The sequence below is a fragment of the Zonotrichia albicollis genome, chromosome 11, assembly GCF_047830755.1.
Source record: "Zonotrichia albicollis isolate bZonAlb1 chromosome 11, bZonAlb1.hap1, whole genome shotgun sequence".
In the NCBI taxonomy this organism is placed as follows: domain Eukaryota; kingdom Metazoa; phylum Chordata; class Aves; order Passeriformes; family Passerellidae; genus Zonotrichia; species Zonotrichia albicollis.
Window position 1 is genome coordinate 11,650,614 of NC_133829.1, and position 27,996 is coordinate 11,678,609.

At 39.2% G+C, this 27,996-nt stretch overlaps 1 protein-coding gene across 2 annotated transcripts; it reads left to right on the top strand.

Moving 5' to 3' along the window:
* Window positions 1–2,243: 2,243 nt before the first annotated feature.
* SCG3 (secretogranin III) lies at window positions 2,244–27,198 on the top strand. Of its 2 annotated transcripts, none has more exons than XM_014264589.3 (12): window positions 2,244–2,728; window positions 3,425–3,477; window positions 4,033–4,078; window positions 4,173–4,388; window positions 5,397–5,539; window positions 6,665–6,826; window positions 7,121–7,298; window positions 9,131–9,247; window positions 19,344–19,427; window positions 20,030–20,158; window positions 22,130–22,198; window positions 26,280–27,198. In XM_014264589.3, exons 1-12 carry the CDS (start codon window positions 2,644–2,646, stop codon window positions 26,396–26,398), a joined length of 1,401 nt encoding a protein of 466 aa, XP_014120064.1. In that variant the 5' UTR covers window positions 2,244–2,643; the 3' UTR covers window positions 26,399–27,198. The 2 variants fall into 2 exon arrangements, with proteins under 2 accessions (XP_014120064.1, XP_005483405.1); XM_005483348.4 differs by having other exon boundaries at window positions 2,247–2,728; window positions 22,130–22,210.
* Window positions 27,199–27,996: the final 798 nt, after the last annotated feature.

The window sequence follows — 27,996 nt, forward strand, 5'->3', positions numbered from 1 at the left end:
CTGGCTCATTTCACATCGCTGGAAATAAAGAGTTCCAGAATAGAAAATGGGTTGATTGTGTATGAGCCAAAATAGAACCCAAAATAGAAGAGCTTGTGCTCTTCACCATGTTGTCTCTGCACTGGGCAAGGAATGTGTAGTAGTAGATGATGCAAATGATGCCAAATGAAACAGGTGTAATGGGAAACAAATACAGCACTCTTACCCAGTCATTTTTCTGTGGGGATTAAACCTACTTTGTCATAATTAGCAGAGATTGTGTATTATCTGTCACACGTCACACAGGCTCACCAGGGCACCACCAAGGAGAAGGGGGACCAGTGTGCCAAAGCAGAGGAGGCAGTGCCAGTGAGCTCTGTGCCCACAGCTGCAGTACGTGGCTGGCAGTGCCTGTGAACAGGGAAAGGATTTGTGTCTGAAACTTTAGGGATGGCAGGTTTTGAATTCTCTTCTCTCCCCACCGTCAGTTCCAGCCCTGCCCTGTAATTCTCATCATGCCTTGTTAGAGAGGCTTATCAAAACAGGAGACACTTTAGCACCAAGGAAATAAACCGTATGGATCTGGAAATAATGCAGAAAAGATTTCACAGAAACAGAAACACTTATCACATAAACAGAAGGATATCCTGCAAAACAAACACATTTGAACACAATTAGATGTATCATTATACCCCAAAAGCCATATGTGGATATATCATATAAACAGGCATGGGTTTGACCTGCACCTTCTTCATGCTGTTGTCTCTAATTAGAACTCCTTTTCTGGTCTCACTGCTTGACAGACACCTTCCTTTCAGCAAGTTAAAAATACTCACTGCTTCTGTATTGTTCAGTGCTTTTGACTGAATGATAAATATGTAGAGTCTTAGCAATGGATGCACGTTTAGAAAACGTGGATGCATTGTGAGAAATGTTTGAGTGGAATGGAAGCAAACATTGGGAAGGGTACCTGGAGACAAAGTCCACGTTTTTGTTACATTGAGAACATTACACAGGCAATGAACTGTTGAATTAATTCCAGACTGGGATGGAATATAAAACCACATTGAAGTTACAATTGATATTTTAATTTTTCTTTATCAGCACTATTCTATAGGTTTCTGTTGCTGTACATACCCATCTGCTGAAGATGGTAGGGGAGGAGCTTACTCTATGCTTCCTTGTGGAAGCTGCTTGTCTTCCGTGCTTCTAAAATGAGGGAAGGATCTGTTTATTATAATAGTTTTCCTCGTAGGTCACCAAGGAATGTGTAAATAAGGCTGTTTTTTTCTTACATGCAACTATGCTTAAAAGGTTTTTATCCAAAATATCCTGTAATTCCTAGCTATGGCTCAGCTCCAAGAATTACCAAGCCTGGTAAAAAGTGAGGATTCTGGGCCTATCAGTACATTTCTGAAATTTATTTTCATTGCTCTGGATGTGGAAGACTAATTTATAGAAGTGAATCTGATGTAAACTAGAGCATTATTTTACCTAAATTATATGCAAAGGCTTGACTATAATATAAAGTGGCTGCTAAGGAGAAAAAAATGCAATTCTTTTTAGTCCTTGTGGTTAAATTAATTATCTTTCTTTTTTGTGTGTTCTTCACAGTTTATGCTATAGTACTGTCTATATATCCATTGATAAAGGAATGAACAGTTCAGCTTCGTTCCTGCTTTTCATTTGTGAAAGCACTGGTCCTTTTCATCTCTTCAAATAAGAGTTTTTAGCCATTTTTAGCAGTCAGCAAGAACTGACAATTCCAATGTTTAAGTATTTCTGTCTGCTCCCTGAATGTGTGCATTTGTGACTACAGAATGATGAGCTCTTTTATGAAGAAAGAACACTGTGATTTATTTTGGAAGCAGCTTCTGTAGTTCTGAAAAGCGCTAGCGCTGCAATCCTTTGTTCTGCCGCGAACTGCTGAAAATGTCTTCCTCCGATCCCTGGGGATTTGTTGCTGTTCTGCGCCTACAAGGGCTAAATTTTAATATTAAAAACGCTCAGAAATAGCTTACATGCTTATTGTCATTTGTGCTTTTTTACATCCTAAATTTTAAAGAGCAAGATGTGCTATAATTAAACTCTCCACGTCCTCTCTTTGTCGTAAGAAGAGTCACTGCAGTGTAATTCAGCCCGTGGAGAGGCTTTGAGCAGATGACAGGCAGTGATTCACAGGCCGCCTGTGCACGACCGGCTTTACACTCGCTGTCAGCCCGGCTGGGAACGCCGCCTCCCGGGCCCGGTGGGTGATGTCAGGGCCCGGTGGGTGCCGCCAAGGCCCCGTGGGTGCCGCCAGAGCCGGAGGGTGCTGCCCTGGCCCGGTGGTGCCGCCAGGGCCCGGTGCGTGTTTCCACGGCCCGGTGCGTACCGTCAGGGCCTGGTGGGCGCCGCCAGGGCCATTCCGGAGCGGCCGCCGCCGCTGCCCGGGCCGCGGAGCGACAGCCCCGCGCATGCTCCGGGCCCGGCCCGCCCCCCGCTCCTCCCCGTGCCCGGGGCCGCCGCCGGGGCCGGGCTCGACCATTTCTGCGGGCGCGGGTTCCAGGGGCCGAGCCCCGGGCAGCGGCTTCCCCGAGCTTCAGCACCGCGGGCCGGACAGCGCCCTGCGGGCCGGGCGGCTCCCGCGGGCGGCTCCCGTGCGAGGCAGGCCCCGGCCGCACCATGTTCCCCGGGCTGGCGGTCGCGCTGCAGGTGCTGGCGCTGCTGGCGAGCCGCGGGCACGGCTTCCCCAGACCCGCGGGCACAGGTAAGCGCCCGCCCCGAGCCTTCTGCCCTCTGCCGCGGGTGGGGAAACTTCTGCGGGATGGGGATAGAGGATGGTCACAACTTTCCTGCCGCTTGGCTGAAAGCAGTGAGATCCTAAGGCGGCAATATTCCCGGTGCAAGACACCGATCACTGAAGCTGCAATCTAATATTAGAGTGAAGGGACAGGGAAAAGCTCCGAATTTTTTCTATCTTTTCCAAGCAATGTTTTTATCCATTCTGCATCAGTGTCGGCACAAGTCTTTGCTTCTCCCAGTCTCCCGCCGTATTCTGGATGGAGGAGATTTTTAATCTCTTGCTTGTGCCAATCCGATTATTGCTATTTTAGTCAATCTCCTTCGGTACTTTTTTCCCCAATTTGTGAGTTTTCTGATCAGAAGGAGGTTGCTGAGTCTATATCTGTATTTCTGTCTTTTGCAGAACCTCTCCCTCTGCCCCAGTCATGCTTTGTTTAAAGGTTTGACTTTTTTTTATTGTGTTCCCATTTTTCTAGGAACACTGAATTTTTTTTTTTTTGCAAAAAAAAAAAAAATAAAGGAAGCAGTTGGCATCCTATTTAAGACACCATGTTGTACTGGAGAAAACTATAAATTAAAGAAAAATGTCCTGTCTCTTTGTAGTTGCCTGTATCATATAACTGAGGGTATATATATATGTATGTGTGTGTGTTTATTCTAGATAAAGCTATACACAACAGACAATTAAGTGTAGAAAGACCTTTGGAAGAACAGGTAAGTGAAATAATAATTATTTACTTTTTTTTTTCTTTTTGTGGAATTCCTATAAATATTTTTAGCCTTTCAGGTACTGGATCCATGAATACCATGAATGGCTAATGAATGGGTAAAAAAGAGATTTGTCAGTAAAGTGATTATTGATGGGGTTAGATACAAAATAGGGTTTCAGTAATTTTTAGGAACTGGCAAATAGACTTTCACTGTCCAGCATTCTGAAAGCAGGTTGTTAGCTTCAACAGCTCACAGATATACTATGCCTTTCTATCGATATCCTATGGGAATATAGCATGAGCTTGGAATGAAGAAGGAAAATGTAATTTGCATTTATCTTAAAATGCAGCTTCTCATAAGGTCTGGTTCTGATGAGAGGATGGGTGGTACTGATGAAAGTCTCCTGTGCTTATTCCTGTTGTACTTATTCGGGCAAACTTCTTACTAAGAGTGAAAATCAGGCATTAAGCCCTCTGCTAATACTGATAAATCAAGAGATCACACATTTTATTACTTCTACCTGTTTGCTATTTTATTTGCTTTATTTTTGTATATTAGATTGCTGAAGCTGAGGCAGACAAGAATAGGAAAATAGCTCCCACAGGTAAAACATCTTTCCTGCTTTTATAACAATATTCATAACGCTATTTAAAGAGGTGTAAGATTTTATGTTATGTTGATATTGATATATTTTCCAGAAAACAAGCCAGAGTTCAGGAATTATTCCTTTGTTGATGACCTGAACCTGCTCAAATCGGTAGCAGAAAGAGAAAGGAATGAGAAGGAGAGGGAGTCAATTAGGAGCTCTTTGTATGAACAGCAAGTGGCCCTTGATGATGCAGACTCCACCAAGAACCGCAGGCTTGTGGATGACTTTGACTCCACTAAAAGTGGGCTGGATTATAAATTCCAAGGTATTCCATAATCTTTCAGTGACTTCTGGGTTAGATTTCTCTTGCAAACTGATTGCTTTCATGAATGTTGCATTCACCACTGAACATGAGCTCTGTTTGTTGCTGGAGTGCAGTTTCAATTATTTCCAGTTGCTTGTTGTATTATAGTTAGGTTATTGAAACACAGTACAAAAGAATTGCTCTTGATTTTAACAGACTTCCTTGGAGGAAAGTCTAATTGTGTAATTTGTAATGTCTTTCAGCAATTTCGATTTGATGGAAGGAAAATGGGACGTATTTTTGGATGAAAATATATTTATTCTGGTTTGTGAGGAAGAAGCACTTCCATATGCAGCTAAATCACATATATTTATTCCAAATATTATGTGCAGTTTTAGATAATTCTCATAATCACAAACGTAGAAGACATTACCAAAGGCCAAAGAATACTTTCCTTTGCTACAGGAGTAGTTAATTGACTTGTAGTTTAAGTGAGTCTTCTGAGAATTGTAAGCAGCATTTAGCTCAGGATATTTTTAATTATATCAAAGTATGCTGATCACAGACCAAAGCTCACTCATTGTATTCCCTCTCCCATTGTCATGATGATATTATTTGCCATAGGTAACAATTACATAATTAAAAGTTAATTTGCTGAAATTCAAACAAGATTATGTTTGTCATGAACTGTTTTGATCTAAGTGGCCATACAATAAAAGTAGATAACAGGAAGACACAAATAAGTGGATATGGAAATTCTACCAATATTTTCTCTAAACAGGAAAGTAAGGTCCTAAAGTTCATCTCTGCTCTTTCAGAAGAGCCACTCAGAAAGATATTTTTCAGATGTGGAAAATTGACACAAAGAACAATTTAATGGCTTACAAAGTGTGTATCGAAGTATATTCCTAACATATCAAAAATGCATTTTTGTTCTGAAGAGAAAGATGTGGGCATATATTTTTTATGAGGTGTTTAATCTAAACGAGTTAGGACGGACAGCACACAGTAAAACTGTAATCCTTTCAGACGACCCAGATGGCCTCCATCAATTAGATGGCACTCCTTTAACTGCTGAAGACATTGTTCAAAAAATTGCTGCAAGAATTTATGAGGAAAATGACAGAGGAGTGTTTGACAAGATTGTTTCAAAGCTTCTAAATCTGGGGCTAGTAAGTATCTTGGTAATTGTCATTTAACTGTGTTGTGGATTGGATTAATGCTCTTTCTAAAAACAATTCAGATGCACTCTTTGTCTGAAGTGAGTGGGGCTCAGGGTCTAAGCAAATTTCTAGAGCTTTTGGGCTTGCTGGTTGAGTTCTGCAGTAATATTGTTGTTCCTGTGATGTCTTTGCAACAAAATAGGCCAAACTGCAGAATGTTTCTCATGTTGAAAAACATTCACTGATTGTACTCCTTCCATCTCTGCCCTCATTTTTCCTTTAATTTGTCTTCTGATTTTCACTGAGTGCTTTTCTATTATTAATTTATTTTCTGTACTTAAGGGGGAAAGGTCTGAGCTTATTCCTATCCACCTAATGCTGATTAGCATCATCTGCACACACATAATGTTGCTGGCTACTTGAGGATATTTTACATTACTGATTTTTAGGAAGAGTGGATTTGTCTCTGACCCCTGAATGTCTCAATGGCTTTAGCCATTGCCATTTGGGATCTTTATATTTTAAAATACTCACCTTATGTTTTGAGCCCTAGATTTTGCAGCTGAGTATTGCACCCCACTGATTACAGAGGGGGCTGTGGGACAGCTGCATGGGAGACTTCTTGTTCAAGTGACAGCTGTTATGAAGCAAAGAGAAAGCATTTTAATGACATCATAGAAATCTGTTTGCTTTTCCCCTATTCTGTATTACTGAATTCTGTTGCAATTATTCAACTGCCCATAGATGTGTTGCAGAGTATATGTATTTCTATATACACACACATGGACACACAAACAGGGAGGTGCAACACTTGCAGCTCCATCTTTCAAGCTGCACTCCACTGTGTTAAGTCCTAAAGAGGTTTGGTTTGAAGGCTGTATGTGTGAATGGGTGGAATTTATGTGTGCACACAGATGAGATGTGTATTTCTATGAATATATGTATAGGAGTGTTATAAATGTTCACATTTACATGTCTGTATGTACACACAGGTATTACACCACATTTGGCTGTGCTCAGCTTTGAAGCAAGCATACAGCAATCTATTTTCGTATTGATATCAGGTTTCATATTGATGTTTGATCTAGAAAAAGCACAGTATCTTATAAGTACTCTGCACAAATATTTTAACAGATCACAGAGAGTCAGGCCTATACCCTGGAAGATGAAGTGGCAGAGGTTTTACAACAGCTGATTGCAAATGAAGCAAAGGATCGTGAGAAGGAATCGGAAGATTTTGATTACCCTGCTAGCAGAGCAGATATTGATACAAAAGAAAAGCAACAGGAAAGAATGGTAATTTCTTAACTAATAATTTTGTCCTGCTTGCCAAATGGTACAAGTACTCTGCTCTTTAGGGAATAGTTAGTTCAATCTGGAAACGAGGTGTTCTTAAAGAAATTCTGTCTGATAGAAAACAGAATCATGGGTTAAAAATTTAGGATGTCAATTGAAATAACTGAGGAACTACTATAGTTTTCACTTTGCAATTAGGACAATGTTGGCATGAGAAATTTTTACTCTATTAACTCCATCATCAAAAGCAATGTGCTTAAAGATTTATTTTTTTTAATTATGTCTTATGTGGAGACACCAAGCAAATCTGATCAGGATAGTTTCATTAATGGAGAAGTTGATGATACACTGGATAACACGTGGTCATCATCTAATGTGTTGGAAAGAAGAAATGAGCTGCCTTCTGAAGACAATTTCGAAGACCTCCAATATTTTCCAAATTTTTATGCACTATTAAAAAGTCTTAACTCAGGTAAGCTATTCATGTGGTTACAGAAATATTAGGAAAAAACTTTAAAAATTGAGATTCTCTGTTTTCTCCTCCTCTTGTTTCTTCCCTCACAGCTTCCCTAGTTGTTTTGAAAATGTTCTGTAAGATACATAGCAGAAACTAATTTGATTAGTGATTTTGATGGCAAAACACTGGCAAGAGCAACACTCAGAACTGCAAAGAGTGTGACCTAGACAGCCCTTTCCATCTTGTGTGATTCAGGAGCCCTGAATTCTTTTAATTCCTGTAAGGACATGATGAAAAGCTGGCAAGTAGTTTTCCCCAGAGATCTTTCCAGTAACATCCATGTCTTCTAAGCCAAGAGATGCAAGCAAGCCACAGTAGGATCCTCACAGTGATGGTACCAGTAAATGAGTGTGAGCCTCCCAGCCTTTCCACAAACCACAGGTTTGCTGTTTATTGCAGTGAAAGCCCTGCAGTCTCTTCCTATTCCGGTGCTGGACACCACAGCTTCCAGTTATTGCAGACAAGTCTGTGGCTCCTTGCCACTGCCCTGTGTCATCACCCTCTACACACACCCACTCTCTGCAGCCACACACACACTCTCTAACTTTTGGAGGGATGGGGGGATGGTATTTTCTAGATCCTTTGTCCTGCAAGAGCATTAATAATTGCTTCAAATTGTCCCCATGTGCACCTGAGTGGAGAGCTAAAATGAAAAACCTGAGGGCATATTTTGTTCAAGTCCAATTGACAAACTTTAAATTCTTCTTCCGGTTCTTTTTAATTTTCCCATGGCAATTCTGCATGCTAGTTCTTCTCCTTTTGCTGCTGACAATGCAGGCAGGCCTGTTGGGTTTAACAGGTTATGAAGCAAACAGAGCCAGGTCCACTGGCTGCACATGTCCTGCTTTATGTGTTCAGCTGTCAGGTTGTATCGAGCTGGAGGAGAGGATTCAGTTGCAGCCTACAGCTGTGTGTTAAATTGCAGGCAGCAATAAAAAGCCTGTTCAGCAGCTCTCCAGAGTGGCTGGCCCTCTGCCAAGGTTGGGAGTGTGTTTCTGACTGTCCCTGACTGACAGTGCCCCTGGCTCTGTTGGGTCCCTCAGTGACAGCCTGGGCAGTGGGGAAAGCCTGTGTGACTGTGATGGAGGAGCTTCACACTGCTAATGCAGAAATAGCACTAACATTGCTCAGCACATAAACACAGTGGGAAAAGAAAAGCTAAGAAGCAGGTAAGTGTGGCCAAAACCTGATTATTTGTATAATTTTTTTTTTGTATCCTATTCTGAAGTGATGATCCTCCCAGCCAGATAATGCTTTGTTGTCCCAGTATGCAAGTCATGGACTTGTCCAAGCAACAGTCTCATTTCACACACTTTATATTTTTGTTATTGAACCTGTGGATCTTGTAGGAGAAAAGATCTCTTCCACACAGAGCAGACTGATCTACTAAATACTTCACAAACAAATAAAAGAAAAATGACATACTCTAGAAAACTCTACCTATATCTGCCCTGTGACCATCAATTTGAACTGTCAGATCATTCCATCTTTGTGTGCTTAGTGTTCTTAGCTGTAAAATGGGATTAATACCATTGGCCTTCCAATTATGACACAGCCCCTCAAGACAAAAAGCTATGAAGAAGAACCTACCCCTGATGTTTTAAAGTATGTACTTTGCAGGGATAGCTTATAAAGAAACATGTATGTAAGTTCTCATTCTAATCCAACACAGCATTTTCTCTTTTAATGAGTAGGTCATTCTTGATGCATGAATTTTGCACAGTTTGCAAAACAGTTTTTCCAAGTTACCTGAAGGTTGACTAGTTTTGCTTCATCCCCTCACACAGAGTCAGAGACAAAAGAGAAAGAGACCTTGATAACTATCATGAAAACCCTGATTGATTTTGTGAAGATGATGGTTAAATATGGAACAATCACACCAGAAGAAGGAGTTTCCTATCTTGGTGAGAGTACATACTTTATACTACTGTTATTAATGGTGTGTTCTTCCTCTACCAGCAGTGATAATTATCTTCTCATCCTCCTTGCTCTTATGAAACCTGTTTCAGTTTTGTTCATTGAAAATGCTAAAGCTTTTAAATGATTGATCATTCCCTACAGCAATGTTCAATTCCATACTGCGTTAATATTTCCTTCTAATGAAGGAAAGGTAATATATCAGATATGCATTTAGAGTATTATTACACTTTCCTATCGGTGAAGCACAATTTATTTCAATGACTTTATGTCAGGGGAATATTAGGGTTTTCTCTGGTCGATTAAAGCGGGTTAGGTACCTGCATTTCCCAGAAATAATCCAGCACTTCAACTCCTTTAATCTCTCACTGTAGGTAGCTGGACTAGATGGGACCTAATGCTAAGTTTGTCCATCAAGTAAAACTCTTTTCATCTCTGAAGAGTGTTACATGTTGGCACAGGAGCAGATTTTGAAACACTCTTTCCTGGATCCATTTTAGAGTGGATTTGGCTATGTAGGGTTCGTAAAATTGTTACCATTTCCTGAAGATGGAATTTGAAATGGCCTGGTTTGTGTCTCACACATATTTCCTGGCTTTGACAAACTCTTTTCTATTCACTGTAGGCAGCCTGTCTAGTTAAACAAGCTGACCTACAGAAGAAGGGCTCATCTGTACAAACTCTGCAAAACTTTCATTTTTCTGAAGTATTTCTGGTCTGGATTAGTCTAAAAAGTTTTTGTTTGCATCAGGGAAATTTCTCAGCTTCATAAATCAGCCTGTCACAGAGAGATGACTGGCAATGGTTTTTCTCCATTGTAGATACTTGATTGATGAAATTGTAACTGTATGGATTGATTATCAATTACTTGCCTACAAAAGATCCAGTGAATCATGACTCACATTCAGTGCATGATTTCACTTCCTTTCTAAAGAATTCATGATATATCTGACCAAAAAATCTCCTTGAATTTTGGAATATTTGGACAACTTATGCCTCAGTTCATTTCTCTGTCTGCCAGCACATCTAAAGAAAGATGCACATAAAGAAATGGTTGATTTTAAGCACAGTGGTTTCAGTGTCCTTCTAGAAATGAAGATACTATGGCTTAATCAGATATTGCCAAAACTTAATAGGCTAAATTCATCCCTGATGCAAGACCATGCAGATAATGGAATTACACTAGGAATGCATTTTTCCTGCTAAAATTCAGGGCAATTGTTCACATTGACTTTTCTTTGAGCAAATAGATACTGTAACCCTGGAAACAAATTGCCTCAATGACATAGTACAGAAGGCAAGGATTGGGTTAAGAGTTTGAGAGGTCTGATTTAGCCTGGATTTCAAGTAAGACTATCAATGATGTATCCAGACTCTGCCTTGCAAATGAGTGATTTATGCAGAGATGGATTTTGTGCTCCATCAAAGCACCTTACTGTAGTGGAAAAAGCTTTCTCATAGATTCTCAGGTTGCTTCTGTGGTATTCTTTTTTTAGACTTGCTGTTGAGAAATTGCTTTAAAGCTGACCTTCATTTATTGAGCTAATACTCTCAAATAATGAGGAAGAGCATCCACAGGAGCATGTTAGCTACTTGCACTGTCCTTAAGCATGGCAGCAGTTTTATTGCCACTCTTACTGAATTAAAATTCTGTAGTCTGTAATAGCTGGAGAGGTACTGTGTATCTTGGTGCAGTTTGGATTAGGACATTGGTACACAGCTGTGGTTATTTATAGCAGATAAAGGAATTCGTATGAATACCTGTCAGAGAGAAGAATCAGTGTAAAAAATTGGCAGCTTTTTGTTGTTTCCTCAGTCTACAATCAGTGAGCAGATTCTGTGCTACTTGGTGGAAAATACCTACTGGGTCTGTGCAGATGGATTACATCCTCTCTCCATTTTATTACAGTTGGAAACTGCCTAAATTAATTTTCCCCACTCTGTGACTGAAGCCATGCGTAAGCTAAGCCTCTGAATTATACATTCAAAATGATAAATCATTTACTGAATCAAGTCACAAGGTGCAGCTTTTTTCCCTGTCACAGGGGTGCAGAGACAGTGAATTTGAATGCATATACCAGTAACAGCTGGCTTGGGATTTGGAAACCACAGCATTATGTCATCATCATTGTATATTACTCTAGGGGAAAGTATTTTGCTGCAGCAGTGACTGATGTTATTGGGTTTAGCTTTAAGTTACAAAGGATCTAGCTGCAGTGTGGTGCAAGAAAAATACAGATGCACTTACATGGAAAAAAGGAATAAGTTTATTTTTTTAAGACATATATTCAATATTATGTAATACATATTTAAAAGCTTTCCATATGCTAAATGTAATCTGTAACAGAATACAGAAAACCCAGATCAGCATATTCATATGTATGAATCAGGAGAAAAAGTAATGCCTACCTTTTACAGTATGTGTTCAGAAAGTACAGCTCTGGAAGCATTAAAGAGAGCCTGCAACAAACCGATAGAAAATGTGTGTTCAGCTGAGGTGCACCTTATTTGATAAATATCCTGCTGTGGCAAAATGCCACCATTTTCTATCACTCTTTATTTTCTTAGCTATGAATGCTGTTAGAGAAAGCAAATTCTTCTGATAAAAACTCTATTTATAGTAATTAAGTAAACTGCAGTTTTGTAATAGATTTTTTATTTTAATAATATAGCTTAGGAACAAGTGGTGTCAGCCAGTTTGTTCAGATACTGCTGTAAATTGTCTCCTACTAGTAAGACCAAAATAATGAGTGATTTTTAGAACCATTCTAGGAAATATTTGCAATTAAAGGCTTGGGGCCATAAAAATACAGCTTTCAGACATGATAGACAAATTCTTAAGAGACAACAGTGTGTACACATGAATCCTTTTTACACAGTAGATTAATTATATTCTCCTGCAGTGTGCTCCTTACATGAGTAGATTTGTAGCAAATGTATTCATTGCCACCCCAACCAAGTGAAAAATATGTTACTCAATAAGCTATTACCCTAAAAATGCAGATTAGTTTTGTGCACATTGTAGCCTTGTGTGGAGTTCTCATTTATTGAATAGCATATGAAGCACAAACTTTTGCCATCACTACTTCTCTAGGTCACAGATACATCTGTGAGATAGAGAAATACTGTGTCTTCCACAACTGGAGAAAAGAAAGGGGCAAAAGACTGGGAAGAAAATTAAGAACTCTGTGGCTTTGCTCTATTTGAAGGGCATCCCACTTTTTACCTCTTTGTGGTAAAGTATTTAGACTACTGGAGCCACAGTGTAGAACACACAGCCCACAGCAGACTGGTTGAGGAGCAAACCCCCTTTTATTTAGGAGGGAAACAGAGAAATCATTCCAGTGTTTGAGTCCCAGCTGCCTTCCTCCCTAGCCCAAACCAAGGCCAGCCCTCACACCTCTCCCTTTGGCTCTGACTCACTGTCAGAATCCACACTGTCCCCCGTGACTGAGTAGGAGACTGTGTGTGTTAGAAATGGGCATGAACAGATGTCTCTGTTTACCTTCTCCACCCTCACATCGTTTGTTCTTCATGGACAGCAGGGGAGAGGACCAAGCTGCAGGACACAGGAGCCCTGGGAGATGGATTGTTCATGGGGAGGACTACGAGCCCTTGTTAGTCTGATCCTTTCCTAAAGAACTGCTGGAATATTGTTTTATTATAATGCTGGCTTTTAGGCAGACTGAGGCTGTGTGAAAGGGGAAGGAGAAGAGGCAGAAAGTCTGCTATGTTGATTTTTGATCTATCCCTGCCTCTCCACACTAAGGAATGTGAAATAGCTGTTGAGCCTCTCGCATTCATTCTTGGTACCTCCCTCAGCTCCACTTCTGATGGAGGCAAAGCTCTGTGATTTCCCCATTGTGTGCCAGTGCACAGTAGCCACAATCTGGCCTTTTCCTGGGAAAGGAGAACTTGTGTGAATAATGTGACTAATGCCTGACATTCTCATCAGCACAGATGCTGCAGGCCAAAGATCTGATCCTGATATTTGTTTAGCTAGCCAAGAACAGGCAGAGAGCCAAGAATGTGAAGCAAAGTGCAGATCACAGCCCACTCTGGCATCATCTTTCCTCTCCTCACTGTGACCATAAGCTGATGCTCCCTGATGCAGCCTGTGATTTCAGAGGGTGAGGGAAGGTCTGGCTAAAGCAGAGCCAGAGGCTACAAGTGAGATATGGACAGTGTCATGTGGACCTTTTGTTCATTTTGACCTGGGCCATGAAGGGCACTGACTGTATTTCATGTGGGGAACCATTTATGCATAATACAATCTTTTTCTTTTTAAGAATCCTTTTTTTCCAAAGGTCTCTTTGTTGCTACTGCAAATTTTCTTCATAAACGTTAAATTATTTAACAAATTTTTCCCTGCCTTTATTTGCCTTTTAGTGATTTTCCTTACCCAGTATTTATCATGTGAATGATGCATACAGCTGCCAGTGGGAGTAATTTAATTTCAGGCAGCTCTTTTCTCTGCTGTTTATTTTTTATCTGGTGAACTAAAGTCACACAGATGCCAGTCTACTGTACTATATCTGAAAAGTAGAAATCAGAGACACCTCAAAAGAGAGCTGAATATGGAGGAGCAGCAGTGATTCTGTAAAGTACATGCAAATAGTTAAACCCAAGGTGAATTTGCACGGAGATAAGATAAAATGATGTGGGGACAGAGAGTGTACAAAGATCCCAGGCAAGACTGGAATCTAGGAAGTATATTGATTGCATATCTCACTGCCCCTTTATAGCTGTCCTTTCTGTAACCTCCTCCATGTCTGTCCCCTGCTACTTCTGCATTTCAATAAACACATGAATGTGGTTTTTTCTCCCCTACTTAGATCTTACCTCCTATTTTCCCCCATTCAGACTCACTGCATAATAAAACAAATGGGTGGCTATGGTGTGGAAGGTCTGTGACCTCACAGGTCTCAAGACCAGGACCACTACACAATACAGGAAACTGAGCATCACCTGAGGGTGACATTGTGTGTGAGGGTGTAGTATTTTTGTATCCACAGGTTCTAAATCTTCTAAGTTATGTTTTGGGAGAGATCCAGGAGTTTTAGTCTCACTAATTGCTTTTCCCACCACATTACATGACTATCATGTGTTGAAGAATCTAAATAAATACTTTACAGGTCATTCCTTTGCTTGTCACTTTCTACCATTTGAATTTGCAATTATTTCTTGCAAATATATTGCCTCTTCTTCCATTTCCCTTCACTGCCTCTTCTGTGCTTTCCCAACTGGATGGAAATCTCCATCTTCTCATAGTATCTTATTTGACAAATATATTGCTTGGTTCCTGAAAATCCAGGTTTTGCACCTTCCCAAGTGGTTGGTGTTTCTAAAGGAGGGCAAAGCTTTTATTTTTTCTCACTGTATTTAATATCTCCATAAACCCCTCCCTTCTTTCTGAATTCAGAGCCACTCTGTTGACAGTTGAGCTCTGAGACCATAAGTTTGAGATGATTATGTGGGTGTGGGGTAAAGAAGGTGTCACTGAACATTTCAAACTCCATCCCACTCCTGCAGGAGAGGCAGCCTGTGCTGCTTCAGTCCCAAACCATCATGCTTGTGAAGGGCATGCTGTGAAAACACAGAAAATGTGTGCACAGGCCATGGGAAAGGATTAGCAAAGGACTGCACCACACAGCTCTAAGAGACCTGCAGTAATGCAAAAGAAATGCCTGTAGAATATTAAAAGGATAAATCTGAGAAATGGCCTGTGAGGTAGGGAATTTAATAAGGATGATAAAGGAGACTTGGTCAGAGCTGTGTTTACCTCAAAGCACATCTATTTAATTGTGTTTTACTTTTGGAGTTGCTTTTAACCTGATTGCCAAGTGATACTGCTGCTGTCCTAATTTCAGATCACTCTGACTGTCTCACCTGTAATCTCTTTACAAGTGATGCCATGAGCTGGGACTTGTCACCTGATGTGTCACTCCTCATGGCAGCATTAGGCTTCAGACACTCTATCACATTAAATCAGTCAAACTGGGAGATTCAGAAAGAAAATTCCCTATCTTGACATGTAAGGCAGGGAGTTGGAGAGCAGCAGGAGGAGATTTGCAAGGCTGAGGCCCATCTGTAATTCCACAATGGAGAAATTTCTCTTGTTCATCCCAGTTTTAGTAGTTTATGTGACATATGCTTGATATACCTGTAGCTGACCAAAGGTCAAACTCTGCTTTTGGAATCCAATGGATATTGACAGTTCTTGGACATGCACTTGTCCAAAGAACTAATCAGAATTACTCTTCCCGTAGAATAGTCCCAAGCAAATGCTGAGATTTTTCACAAATGGAAAATAGCCTTGCAAACTCTTAAGGATCATCTACAACAGGAGACAGAAAAGCCCTAGGAGAACTGTGGTTTCTTAATGCCTGAAATATGTGCATGTCACACAAGCACAAAGCTTTCCAGCTGAAGCAGTTGGAGTGTATGAACTCATTAAGTAAACTTATTTTTTAGCTAGTGTTAAAAGTGATCTTAAGTACCTTGATGATCCATTTTCTCCTTTAATAAACACAGTCTTTTTGTGCTGTATGACAGCAGAACAGCAAAGCGGGTCTTTCTGTGGCAATTTAATGACATAGAATCTCAGCTTCAGTCAATTTGGTGAGGATAGAATGTGAAAGGACAATTATGCACAAGAAAACCCTTTGCAGGAAAATCTGCAAGAGTTTGGAAAACACCATGAATCTGTCTATTGAGAAAGGTCCATGTCAGGCTTCCATTACCAATTCCATTAAATACTCAGATGGATATGTTAGTTTCTGCCTCTCTAATAAGAACATAGTAATTTAATTTGTAATAGTTATCCATGTAGTATCTTTTCCCATGAATTTTGAGGGTGTAACCACAGTACATTCTCCTAGAGTAAAGATAAAACACTCTGGGTTTATGCAGCTCAGATTTTTGGCTGCCCAACTTGAGGGACTTTATAGTTTCAAAACTGCTGGGAATTTGCATTTTCTGGTGGAATTAAAAGCATCTATCAGTGTGTAGGAACTGGGCCTAGGATGTCTCAGAAAGCCTACTCAGAACAGAACCCTCCTGCAGCATGAATGCTCCAGTGAGTCACCCCAGATCAAAGAGCAGTTAGAAAGTGAGGCAAGGCAGAAAGCAGATCTTGTGACTCCGGTATCTGCTTGGATGATGAGATTATCCTGCTCTGCAGAAAGCTGTGCCAGAGCACTGACCTATTTACCAGCCTGGGTCACTTCCATTAGCTCAGTAGTTATTGTCCTGTTGTTTTAATTAGTGCCATTTCAAATAAGTGACCAGCCGTGTAGAAAGGTCAGTACCTTTCTAAGCTCTTCCCCTGTGCAAATGAGGTTGCCAAGGAGACAGCCCCAGAACAGTAATCAATCCCTGTTAGACCCGGCCAGGACAGCGTTGCTGAGCTGCTCACAGGCACAGCTCACTCCACAGGATGATTCACTCCATCAGGGCAGCTCAGAGCAAACACTGCTCAGCCCTGGCCCAGCCACACATGGCAGGTACAAACATGTTTTGAAGCAATACCAGCTGTTAAAGCATTACCTTTGATGAGGAGCAAGAGCAATAAATCCTGTTCAGGAAGAGCTGGGATTATCTGGCAATATTCTCTCTAGGATACACATCAAACAAGGCCCTCAAACATGTACTCTATCACTCAGGAAATGCAGCTGATTATAAATGTTCAGATCCATGCTGATGTGCTGTCCAGCTGGCAGGGTAACTCCCCCACTTCTCTTGTTAAATGTAGTGCCTGTTAGAAGGCCTGTCTTGTAAGCTTGTCTGCATCCTTCTGACAAAACAAAGCTTTGAAAGTGGAACACAGTGATCATGGCATTCAGTCTGGCTTTAGTGGCAAAGCTCACGTCATTAGCATTGCCTCATTTGGCTTCATGGGGCTGGAAAGCAATTCTGTACTCACCAAGGAGTGATAGTGAACTCACATGAAATTGTTACCCAAATCAAAGGAACTGTACAATTCCCGATGCTATTTATAGAAGTGAATAAATAATGGAGGAGTATGAATCCCATTGCCTGCAGCAGCACGTGCTGTATGTGGATATATGTACAACTGTTAAACACTACAGTCTCTCAGCAGAACAAAAACTTTCAGAAATATCAGTGTCAGACATTTAAATCTAAAGATGTCTTTGCAGGTTATTAATCTATCTCTTGGTGGAGTCTTTTTATTTCCTGCTAATAGAAACTTACTGCCTAAATGCAGACATTTTAAAGGAAGAACATGAAAGGCACTTATATATGTGTAAAATTAAAAATTTTAAATACTTTATTTTTTAGAATTAAGCCTAATTTAATACATCATGCTGGATTAAGCTCCAAAATCAGTGACATTTTTGCATTTGCATGAATTACTGAAGGAGAATAATCTATTTGTTTGAGTTTACAAAGGGTTTTCAAGCTCTTAACTGTGGAATCTTATCCAAAAAACTGTGCCTCTTGCAACAGAGAAATCCTTATAGTCCTGTTGGAATACTAGTATGGTACTGATTCAGGATGAAAAATAGAATCTTAAAATGAACTGAAAGGGATGTTTACAGTCCTTTCAATGTAAAAAGCTTTCAAAGAGAAGCTTTGGATCAAGTGATTAGTGGGGCATCAGTCCCACCACTATAATTCTAGCTTCATTTTATTTCACCAGGATATCTGATCCAGCTTGTAACACAGCCCAGACCTGTTTTGGTTAGGGCATGTGGGGCAAGGTCAGAAATCACATTAAAGGGATATGTACCAAATGAAAATATTCACAAAAAAACATGATGTGATGTAGAATTGAGAGGGTGCAATAGGCAGGGTGCCAACAAATACTGCTTACATTTTAATTTTATGTAAATAACAAAATATAAGGATGCAGGCAGACAGAATTATGTGATTTCTCATCAGATGGGAGGCACAATTGCTTATGCTGATCTGCCACAAAGAGAAATATGCTTACTAAAAACTACTCCTTAGGTTTCATGCTGAGTATCTTTCTAATGGAAGAAATGCTCCCAGCTGATGGATAAAATATTGGCCTTATACAGAAAATATGATTTAAAATATTATTAGCATTATTATATCTATTCTGCCACAGTTCCCACATCACACATTGAATATTTCAGCTGTTTATACAAATGGAATTTTTATAAATTTCAAAACTAAATCTCTCAAAAATACCCACCAACAAGATAGTTTGTATGAAATTTTGAATCCATGTGTAACTGAACCTTTAAAAGATAATAAAAGGAAGGAAAATTCTACACTGTATGCATAATATGACTGAGGAAACATGGCATGTTGTAGGTGAACTGTATTTTGAATATCTACCACGTGTGGTACCAAAAGGACTTTTTTCCCACATAACCATACAATGTTTATATCTGAAACATCCATCTTTATGAAGAGGTGCTTTTACTTTCAAATTAGATTAATCCAGCCCTGAAATTTGCATGGAAATACATTTTCTAGTCTTCTAGAGCTGTATACATGGCCATGGCTGCCTAGTTGGTTTTCAGGTAAATGCTTGACTTCAGTATTTGTTTTCATCTCTTCAATTTACATGTTTATTTCATCTAAATATAATTCCAAACCTTTTACTAGACTTTTTTTCTAATGAAACCATATAAAATCGAGACACACAGGCAGTTTGGGGTAGTGTTTTCCCACCAGGATGAAGCACATATTGCAAAGTCTTGTCTTTTTTGTGAAGTTAATTAAAGCCTTTCATTGCTTTCATCAGAATAAATTGCTGCAGATAGTCATCAGTATTTTGTGACTTACATGACTGAAATATGGAATAGGAATATGATGCACACTTTTACTGACTTTATGCATATTGGCGCTATTTGGTACTCACATTGTCATGATTCAATTGTTAATTTTTTAAACAAGGTTGATCAATATTCCATATTTGTTCTTTTAGCATTGGCTCTGCATTAATTGTTCAGGGGCAAGGGTGAAGGCTGTACTTTTAGATTTCTACTTACCATTCACACTGCTGTAGGGGAGAATGATAGTATGGATTCTGCATCTTATCCATTGGAGAATAACTGGGGTTTGGTTTTGTTTTGCCTTGATTTCCAGAAAACTTAGATACAATGATAGCTGAGCAGACAAAGAAGAAGCTTGAGAACCCTTCCACTAAAACCAGGACAAAACTAACAGCAGGTACTTAGTCTACAATTTTCTTTTCTGGAATAATACTTTTTTTTAACGTATTCAGTTAAAAGTATGCTAATTGCATTGGCAGCCTGACTGCTTGTTAAAGCCACAGTCTCCCAAGGACCTGTACCAAGCCACAGCTTGGTTGTCCAAGCACACAAGAAGAGAGAAATTTTCACTTAATTGCCCAGTTTTGAGAAGTATATTCACTCTCTTTTGCTTCACTGGAGTCCAGATGTAACACATATACAAAAGCAAACTGTATCAGTGCTTTTTAATACTAAAATTATAAAGAAAAATAATTATTTGTCGACTTTGAATGTTGCAAATGCAAATTTCAGAGATTTTTTTTTCTCTGCACAAAGAAATGTGCCTTTGCATTGCAGTCACCTGTATTCAGCTATTGTCTGTGAGAGCAGAAACAAGCATTCCTCTTTCCAGAGGTCTGGAGTAGAGATGACCTTTAGGAACCCCTTTGGAACAGGCTCCAATGAGGCTCTTCCTCAACCAGTGCTCAGAATGCTTTACTTGCCAGGATTGTATTGATGTGATTGGGAAATGCTCCTGGACGTTTGATACAAAATTCTTTGCTTTTGTTATTTCTTTAGACAAGAGCAGTGAAGAAGCAGACAGTACAAAGGAAGAAGCAGCTAAAATGGAAAAGGAATATGAAGTTTCAAAGGATTCTACAAAAAATGAAGGACAAAATGCAGCGGGAAACAGTGAAGAATCCAGAGGTACAGAATATTGCTTTTTCTCCAAGTGATTGGAGTCTTTTCCTCTCTTTGGTATTGATTTCCCATGGTGTTAGCATAAATATCTTCAGTCTATAGTCACTGGGAGTCAGCACACAAGAGCTTGATTTGGAAGTGTATTTATCTGCCAAGTTTTAAACATATCACACTACATCCCTTGCTGAGCAGACATTCACAGAATTCAGAGACCCCTTTAGAACAATAGGAAATGCAGTTTGATCCAGTAGTGCAAAGAAATTTTGCTTCTTTGCATCCGTGGCTTTTCAGGATGGCCAGATTATTCAATATCTGAGCAGGCCCATTGATTTCTATAGTTTGTGTTAGAGCAAGCTGGTATTCAAAGGCAGTGAGGACTTCTGCAGTGATACAATTTACATTTTCCACTGCTAAAGGTTAAAGGTTATCAGTAATCAACCCATTTTATGTAACATTGAAAACATTGCAGTAAGTTAGTGTCTCCCTAAGCAAATATAGCACAGTAGTACAGTTATTTTTGTCATGCCTCAGCATGACACATGCTGAATTACACTGTACTGGCTGAAGTTTCCTGGGTGAAAATCAGCTACTCTATCTGAAAACAAATCTGCAGGGGACATTGTGCCTCCTTATTGTGCTGAACTCTTGAAGGAGAATGTTTGTTGGTGAGAAACCTTTCAGTGAGCTCTTATTACAAAAGGTACAGCATAAGTATCTATGTTTTATAATCAGTTGGTTAAACAAAATTGCTTCTTTTGTACCTGTGGTGTCTGATGCTCTTACTTTTTGGAATGCAGTGTTTTCACTCAGGCTGCTCAGTAATGAATGGCAGAAATCAGGACTGCAATAGATTGTAGTCCATCAGTCACCTGGTTCAGCTCTGTGGGCAGTGCACTCACAGAGGGAAGGTGCCATTTTTTCCAGCAGCTTATTTATTTCAACATGGAAGAGGAAAATAGCTCAAGGTGACTGTCTGATTTCACAGTAAAGTTATCTCAATACTTTTTGGTAGGAAGTGATAAATAACACATTTTGCTTGTCTCTTGAAGGTTTGTCTTTTCAGTTTGGTTCAGGTTATTTTCCTTTATCTTCAGCCCAAGAGCTTTTTAGAAATTCAAATTGGATCAGTATTTGTTCTTTATCTCATCATGCAATGCCCTTGCTTAACTTACTGTGAAGTTACTGCACTGCCAACTCAAAAATAAGGGTATATCTAATACTGTATCCATTTACTAACAGGAGCAGACATGCATAGTTGGCAATAGTAACCTTCTATACACTAATCACACCAGGTTTTTTTTATTCCTGACAAATGTAAGAACATTACATCAATAAAGCTCCAGCCAAGCTAAGAATTCAGAATCCATTAGCTGGAATATTTTCTTGGGGGCCTTATTAGGTAATCCTTGTACTAATTGTGTCCTGTGTGCTTTCTGGTCCAAAAATACCCATCACTTTAAATTTCAACTGTAACAAGGAGTTATCATGGTAATTTCAATACCTTTTTTTTCTCAGTAAATACATTTCAAGTTGTCTTTCCAAAATATTACAATTTTAGGTTTGCTGTTTGCTGCTAGTACTACTGTATGGAGGAGTTTTGATACTGAAAGCTCTCAGCCCTAATTAAGTCATTCCTTGCTATCTCAACAGCTTTTTCTTTGCTGAACAATTATGATGATCAAAAAGCTACAGGTTGTTTTTAATCCACATATGTGGTTACTGTGGATGCCACCAAAAGTTATGCATAAAGATCAGAAAAACCACGATCCTAAGTTTGTGTATGACTAATCTTGCACAGGCAACACCTGCTAACCATCTCTGGGAATTTTGCCTGACTGAGTTTGACAGGACTCAGGTTTTAAACAGAAACTAAGAATAGTTTTAATCTGCCTTTGCTGTGACCAACTTCACCCAGTTAAGCAAGCTGCATCAATCATTGATGTAAGTGCTTGATTTCTCTCTCGTTCTTTCCTCCAGGGAAATCTGAGGCATATTTGGAAGCAATCAGGAAGAACATAGAATGGCTGAAAAAACACAATAAACAAGGTAACAAAGAAGGTATGAAGTAAAAGGTCTTGACATTGAGGTGGGCACCATATGCATTAAAAAGCAAGTAATTTCTATTGTGTTGTATAACTTGTGCTATACCTTAAATAATAGTAATGCGAAACTGTGCTTGTCTAGATTATAGTGGTCATTAGTGGTGGTAGAGTTAAATAATACAGGTCATGTAAAAGTTAAGCCAATGAACATAAATAGTGAACTAAGGTAGATTAATGTAAACTGGGTCGAATGGCCACTGGCCGCAAACCCAGAGAGACTGAGCAGCAGGGAGTCACTCTTGTGCTGTCCACAGTCATGGTGGGCTGCCTGTCCCCAGGTAGCTGTGCCAGCTTGGGCTAGTGCTGCATTTCTTAGCTCATCATGTTGTTTGATTATGACCTTGTAGGTGAGATAGATGCATTTGAAGTGTCTGGGTATGTCTAGAGGAGCTCAGTGCATCTGGCTGGGGTGCCTGCACCAACGGCAACAAGTCTGGCTCCACAAGCAGGAACAGTTGAGATACAAACTTATATCAGTAGCACTGTAATACATTGGATTACTGCCCAAATCAGCTCAAGTGGCTTGTAGCTCTCACATGCAAAGCTGTGTAGAAGGGAGCAGTGGCTGAAGCAGCTGCACAGGGTTTGCCCTCCAGCTGTCCCAGCATTTTCCTCTTCCTCGGAGGCAGGGCTGTGTCAGAGCTGCCAGCAGGGACAGAACAGCAGCAGAATTCCTCCTTTATTTTTCACAGATCTCTATTGCTCCATACCATCTTTTCCCTCAAGTTCTTACATAAAGCCAGCCTGCCATCCCTGTTCTCTGCCTTGGCTGTGTGCTCTGCCATGGCCTGCTCTGGAAGTGAAGGTTCCTAGCCAGGGGATCTGTCCCTGGGCTGTGACTGGCGCCTGGTGAGAAGGATCCTTCTTGCACCAGCCAAGCAGAGGGTGATCTGAGATGAGATTAGCCCTGGGTCATCTATCCATCCTCTCTGTGTGTCGAAGTGTGTATGAATTCCATTTCAGAGATGAGTGCATGCCTGCAGCCCAACACATTCATTTTTCTATACAGAAGCTGTATGAGGAAAGACTATAAAAAAAACATTCCCCTCTTTCAAATCACTTCCCCACAATGGCAGGGATAGCAGTTAGCAGCAGGGCTGCATATCTGGTCGAGAGTTTCCCTGCCAATTTTAATTAATGGTTCTGTTTAGCAATGTACTCATTGATGTAATTAGATCTCCATCATGTGTGATTATATCTCTGTATCCCACGTGCTGCCTGAGCAGCCCCTTGCTCCTCTTTGTTGTAATCTTTCTTCTGCACTGCTGCAGTCTGAAAATGGCTGTGACTGCAGATCAATAGCATTTTATCTGCCTGTGAATGCATGAAGATATATATATCTGTGTAGATGGATTTTCATTTGCACTAAAATATCTTTATTGTCCTCTGACAATGGAAATAAGCCTTAAAGTGAGTGCAAGTTATGACAAAATTAGAATAGTATTCTCACTCTTCTGATACATCATCTTTATTGTGCCTTTTCATACTCTTTATTTTTGTAAAATGCTAATTCAGTTCCCCATGGATGGTGTTAAAAGTACAGTCAGGGTAAGCTTATCTAACTATAAATGCATTGCAGTGTTTTTCAGTGCAAGATTAGGTGGTGTTGCTGTGCTCATCAATCATTTCTCCACTTCCAGCTGGCACCTGGGGGCTGGCAGAAAAGCAATTCTCAAAGTAATTCATGTATTAAAATGGCCAGACTTTCCCAGCCCTACTCATGGATTGGGTTACTCACCAAATACCCTTGAAGAGGTTTAGGTTTTCTTCAAGCAAATGTTTGTGGGTCCTTCATTTTGTATGAATTTCAGTAGATATTATTAATTCAATGAGTAAAAATCCTGGAAATATTGATTTGCATTTAGGCAGTTTTGGAAGTATCAATTGCCTATTAAGGAGGCTGGTAAGCTTGAGGGGCTGGGATGATTTAAAGATAAATGTTTACAATGTTCAGACTCCATGGGCCTGTCCTTCACATCTCCCAGGCCTGGCTTGATGCTTGAAACCGTTGCAGAGCTGAGCATTTAACCAGTACAGGCAAAGAGCATGAGGGTTGTTCAGCAAACACTTGATACTTCAGAGCTTCACACCACTAACAGCAGCCATTTCAAAGTGAAAGTAAATCCTATCATTAATTTCAATGGCAAATGGCTGCATCTGAATATGCAAATAAGAGCTCTCTTCATTTACTGGAGTTGTTCCACAGCTCCATGTAATGCTGCAGCTGTTACAGTGAATCAGCATCCAAGGCTGATTTTTCTAATTACAATAGATTCTAAATAAGTATTAGAAATTGGCAGCTATCAATTTCTAGAAAAAAAAACCCAATTTAAATTGCTGTGAGATATACAAATTAGCCTGAATTGGATAATGTCATAATGGTTGTAATCCCATACAGGATGTTTAGAAATTAAACCTTCACATCTCCACATAATAATCTTAGAGTCAGAAAAAGTATTCTAGAAGTCAAATAAGCACAGATACTTTAATTTGAAAAATGTGGATATTAAATTAATTTAGTGTATGTTCTTCATTTCCATTCCTTGGTATCTTTCAATGGAGACCCTCATTCTGTCAAGAGGAATAAAATCACTCATGCCAGTTACAAAATAACTCAGTACTATTTGTCCCTGTTACTCATACAGGATGGAGACACAAGCAGGTTACATTCTTGTGAATAATGACAGTAACAGAGCAGAGAGGAAATCCTCCCCTCAGTACAGCAAATGGCAAAATTCCTGCTAACTCAGATATGGAGAGGACACCTCTGCAGGAGTGGGGAATGTTGAATATAAATTTTCTGTATTACTCATTTGAAATTGCCTTATGCTTTTGTAAAAATGATCACAGGCATCAATTTGCTTCTTAATATCTTTCTATTTCTGTTTTGGTCAATTTTTGAAACCTAAAAAACCACAAATTCATTATTGTCTATTTTGTCAAGAATGCACAGTTTGAAAAAAGGTTCTTCCACATACTGCTGTGTGATGTTATACACTGAACATTGCAAAATCAGTTTTAATGTATTCTGAAGGCTCTGTCTATGGAATAAGTAATTTATACTGAAAAATTCAGAATGTATTCATTCTTGTGAAATATACTAATTCATTTAACTAAGTATGAACATTTAAAACATTGCTGTTCTTCTGATTCTGACAAATTAGGCTTTACATTTATCCAGTTAATTATGTAACTGAAACTTTATTGTGTTTATATGTGAATATACTGAATGTGCTGCCAGAGTCACAACTACACAACAGGTTTCCTTTCTACGTTATTTGAAAAATTGCTCTGCTGCAGAATTCTTTCCATGGAAAATAGTGATGTTCTCCAGCACAGGAAAAGTCTACTTAATGCATATGGTGTCAATCAGGCTTCATAGATGCATCCATCTATTGGAAAAAGAGGAGGAATCTTTCAGCACTCTGTTGCAGATTGACAGAGGAAGATTGTCAAAAACTGACACTAACACTGTCACAAAGGCTGCTCACTGCAGTAGTTTTCAAAGCAGAATATTATGTTCTGTATCGAGGTAAATAATTGTATTATTTTGATCTATTTTCAGGGAGTTGCTTTCATTTCCACTACAATGGTAGTAAGTGGGAATTTTCCTGGGATTTCAACTGGAAATAGTCTATTTAATACTTTCTTTTGATTCCATGACAGTTGTGAAAATAATAGGGCACAACAGCTTTTGCTGTGCAGACTAGAACATTAAATCCCTGGACTGGAAAATATTCTTGCTTTAACATTTGATAGCAATCAATCAAAAGCAAGAGATGATCATTTCTCTTGGATAATAAAAGCAGTGTGCTGTGTAAAAAGACTTTGTGCAGATATTTTGTGCAGATACTTTGTGCAGATTATTTTCAGGTTTTTTATGTTTTCACAAGATGTACTTAGAGAGAATTCTCTTCATGTTTGATAAAGTGCGTTGGTTGGATAAAATGTGCAATGACATTGTGTCTTAGGTGAAGCGGTGTAATGGCAATGACTCATTGTGCAAATGAATTCTTGTTTTTCAGACTATGATCTTTCAAAGCTGAGAGATTTCATCGATCAGCAAGCTGATGCTTATGTGGACAAGGGCATCCTGGACAAGGAGGAGGCTGATGTAATTAAACGCATCTATGGCAGCCTGTAAACGTCAGTGACTGCCAAACCTGTAGGAATCTAGTCTAGTTCCCCCACTCCTGGCTCAATGACTTATGATCTGTTAATTTGAGGATATCATTAGAAATGCTCTGTTTACATTGTACTGACAACTGTAGACAGAAATGAAGAGCTGTAGTGCTCCACTCACTTTCTGCATACTGTATTTTCCTACATTCACAAATCAACCCTAAACACCAAATTCTGACACTGAATTTCTATTTGACAAGGTAAATATTTCTGTAATGCTCTCTTTGATTTATTGTTTGTGGTTTACTTTTGTAGCTAAACCAATCATTTCTGATGGAAATTTCTTTTAATGCTACATTTTTTTGCTTTCACTCAACAAGCTTTCTATAGATGCAACTATGTAAAGGGGCATTATTAGAAAATAGTACATAGTTCTCTAAATAAAGTATTTGAAAATAATTTGCCTAATTAAGTTTTCATTAATCTTAATATTATTTTATATTCATTTATTTTGGTTTTAAATACTAACAATTTTTTTATCCTTTTTTATTTCTATATGTAGTATTCTGTAATGTGGACTGTAGTGTCCTTAGCTAATTGATAAATCTAAATCTTAGACATTACAATTGCCTTCCATATTAGAAGAATATTCTCTTCTTCAGCATGTGTGAACATTCTCTTTGCACCATTTGATGATTGTGCATGCATAATTAGTTGAATTCCTGATGTGAATATCCTGATAGCAAGTATAAATAGTCCCTGCTTTCTCTAAAGAAAAAAAAAAAAAAAAAAGAAAGCAATTCCAGTCATTTTGTATGGAAAGGGAAGTTTGCAACTAGAGATGGTTTTTTTAGGAACAGGAGCCCTGCTTTTCAGAAAGACTTAAAGAATCTATTGAATCTCAGTATCTCTGAATATCAAGGCTGTGGTCTGATTATTGACCTCTGTTCTGTGCTGAGCAGTATTATCTTGGAGAACTTTTTTTTTTTTTGGCCTATATATGCTAGCATGAGCCAAGAATTTGGTACTTCCCAAAGAAACAAAAAGAAAAACAAAAATGTCATCCTCATTCTTCTTCCTCAACTAACAAAGTTTTGGAAGAATGGTTTATGAGGTCTTTTACTTTAATGTGAGTGGATAACTTTATGTATGAAGAACTGACAAAGCAAGATCAAAGGTAAAGAAGCATTTAGAAAGGTAAATTTCAAACAGAGTCCCAGAAGATGTAAGACCTTAGACTCAGTTGAGTAGAGGAACTCCAGGAAAGCACTATACTCTTTACTTACAGATTATTCATTCATAATTGAGGTCATCCCTTCTCTGATTTTTTTTTTTTTAACTTAAGATATCTCTAAGATTGATACAGTTAAAAAATGTTATCTGATGCAGAGGTTGAAATTTGCCTGCCAGTGAATGGAGATACTGACTTAGAGCACTGCCTTACAAAGTTGTCTAAGTGTTAAGTCACTCCTTGGGTCATTTCCTCCTCATAGCTGGAGATTAAAGAGGAGGAGATTTGAGCAATGTTTCTCAGCCAACTGAAGTAAACTCTGGAATCCCTGCAAAACATAAATTGTCAACTGAGCATTACTGATAATCAGCATTAAGTGAATGTGATAA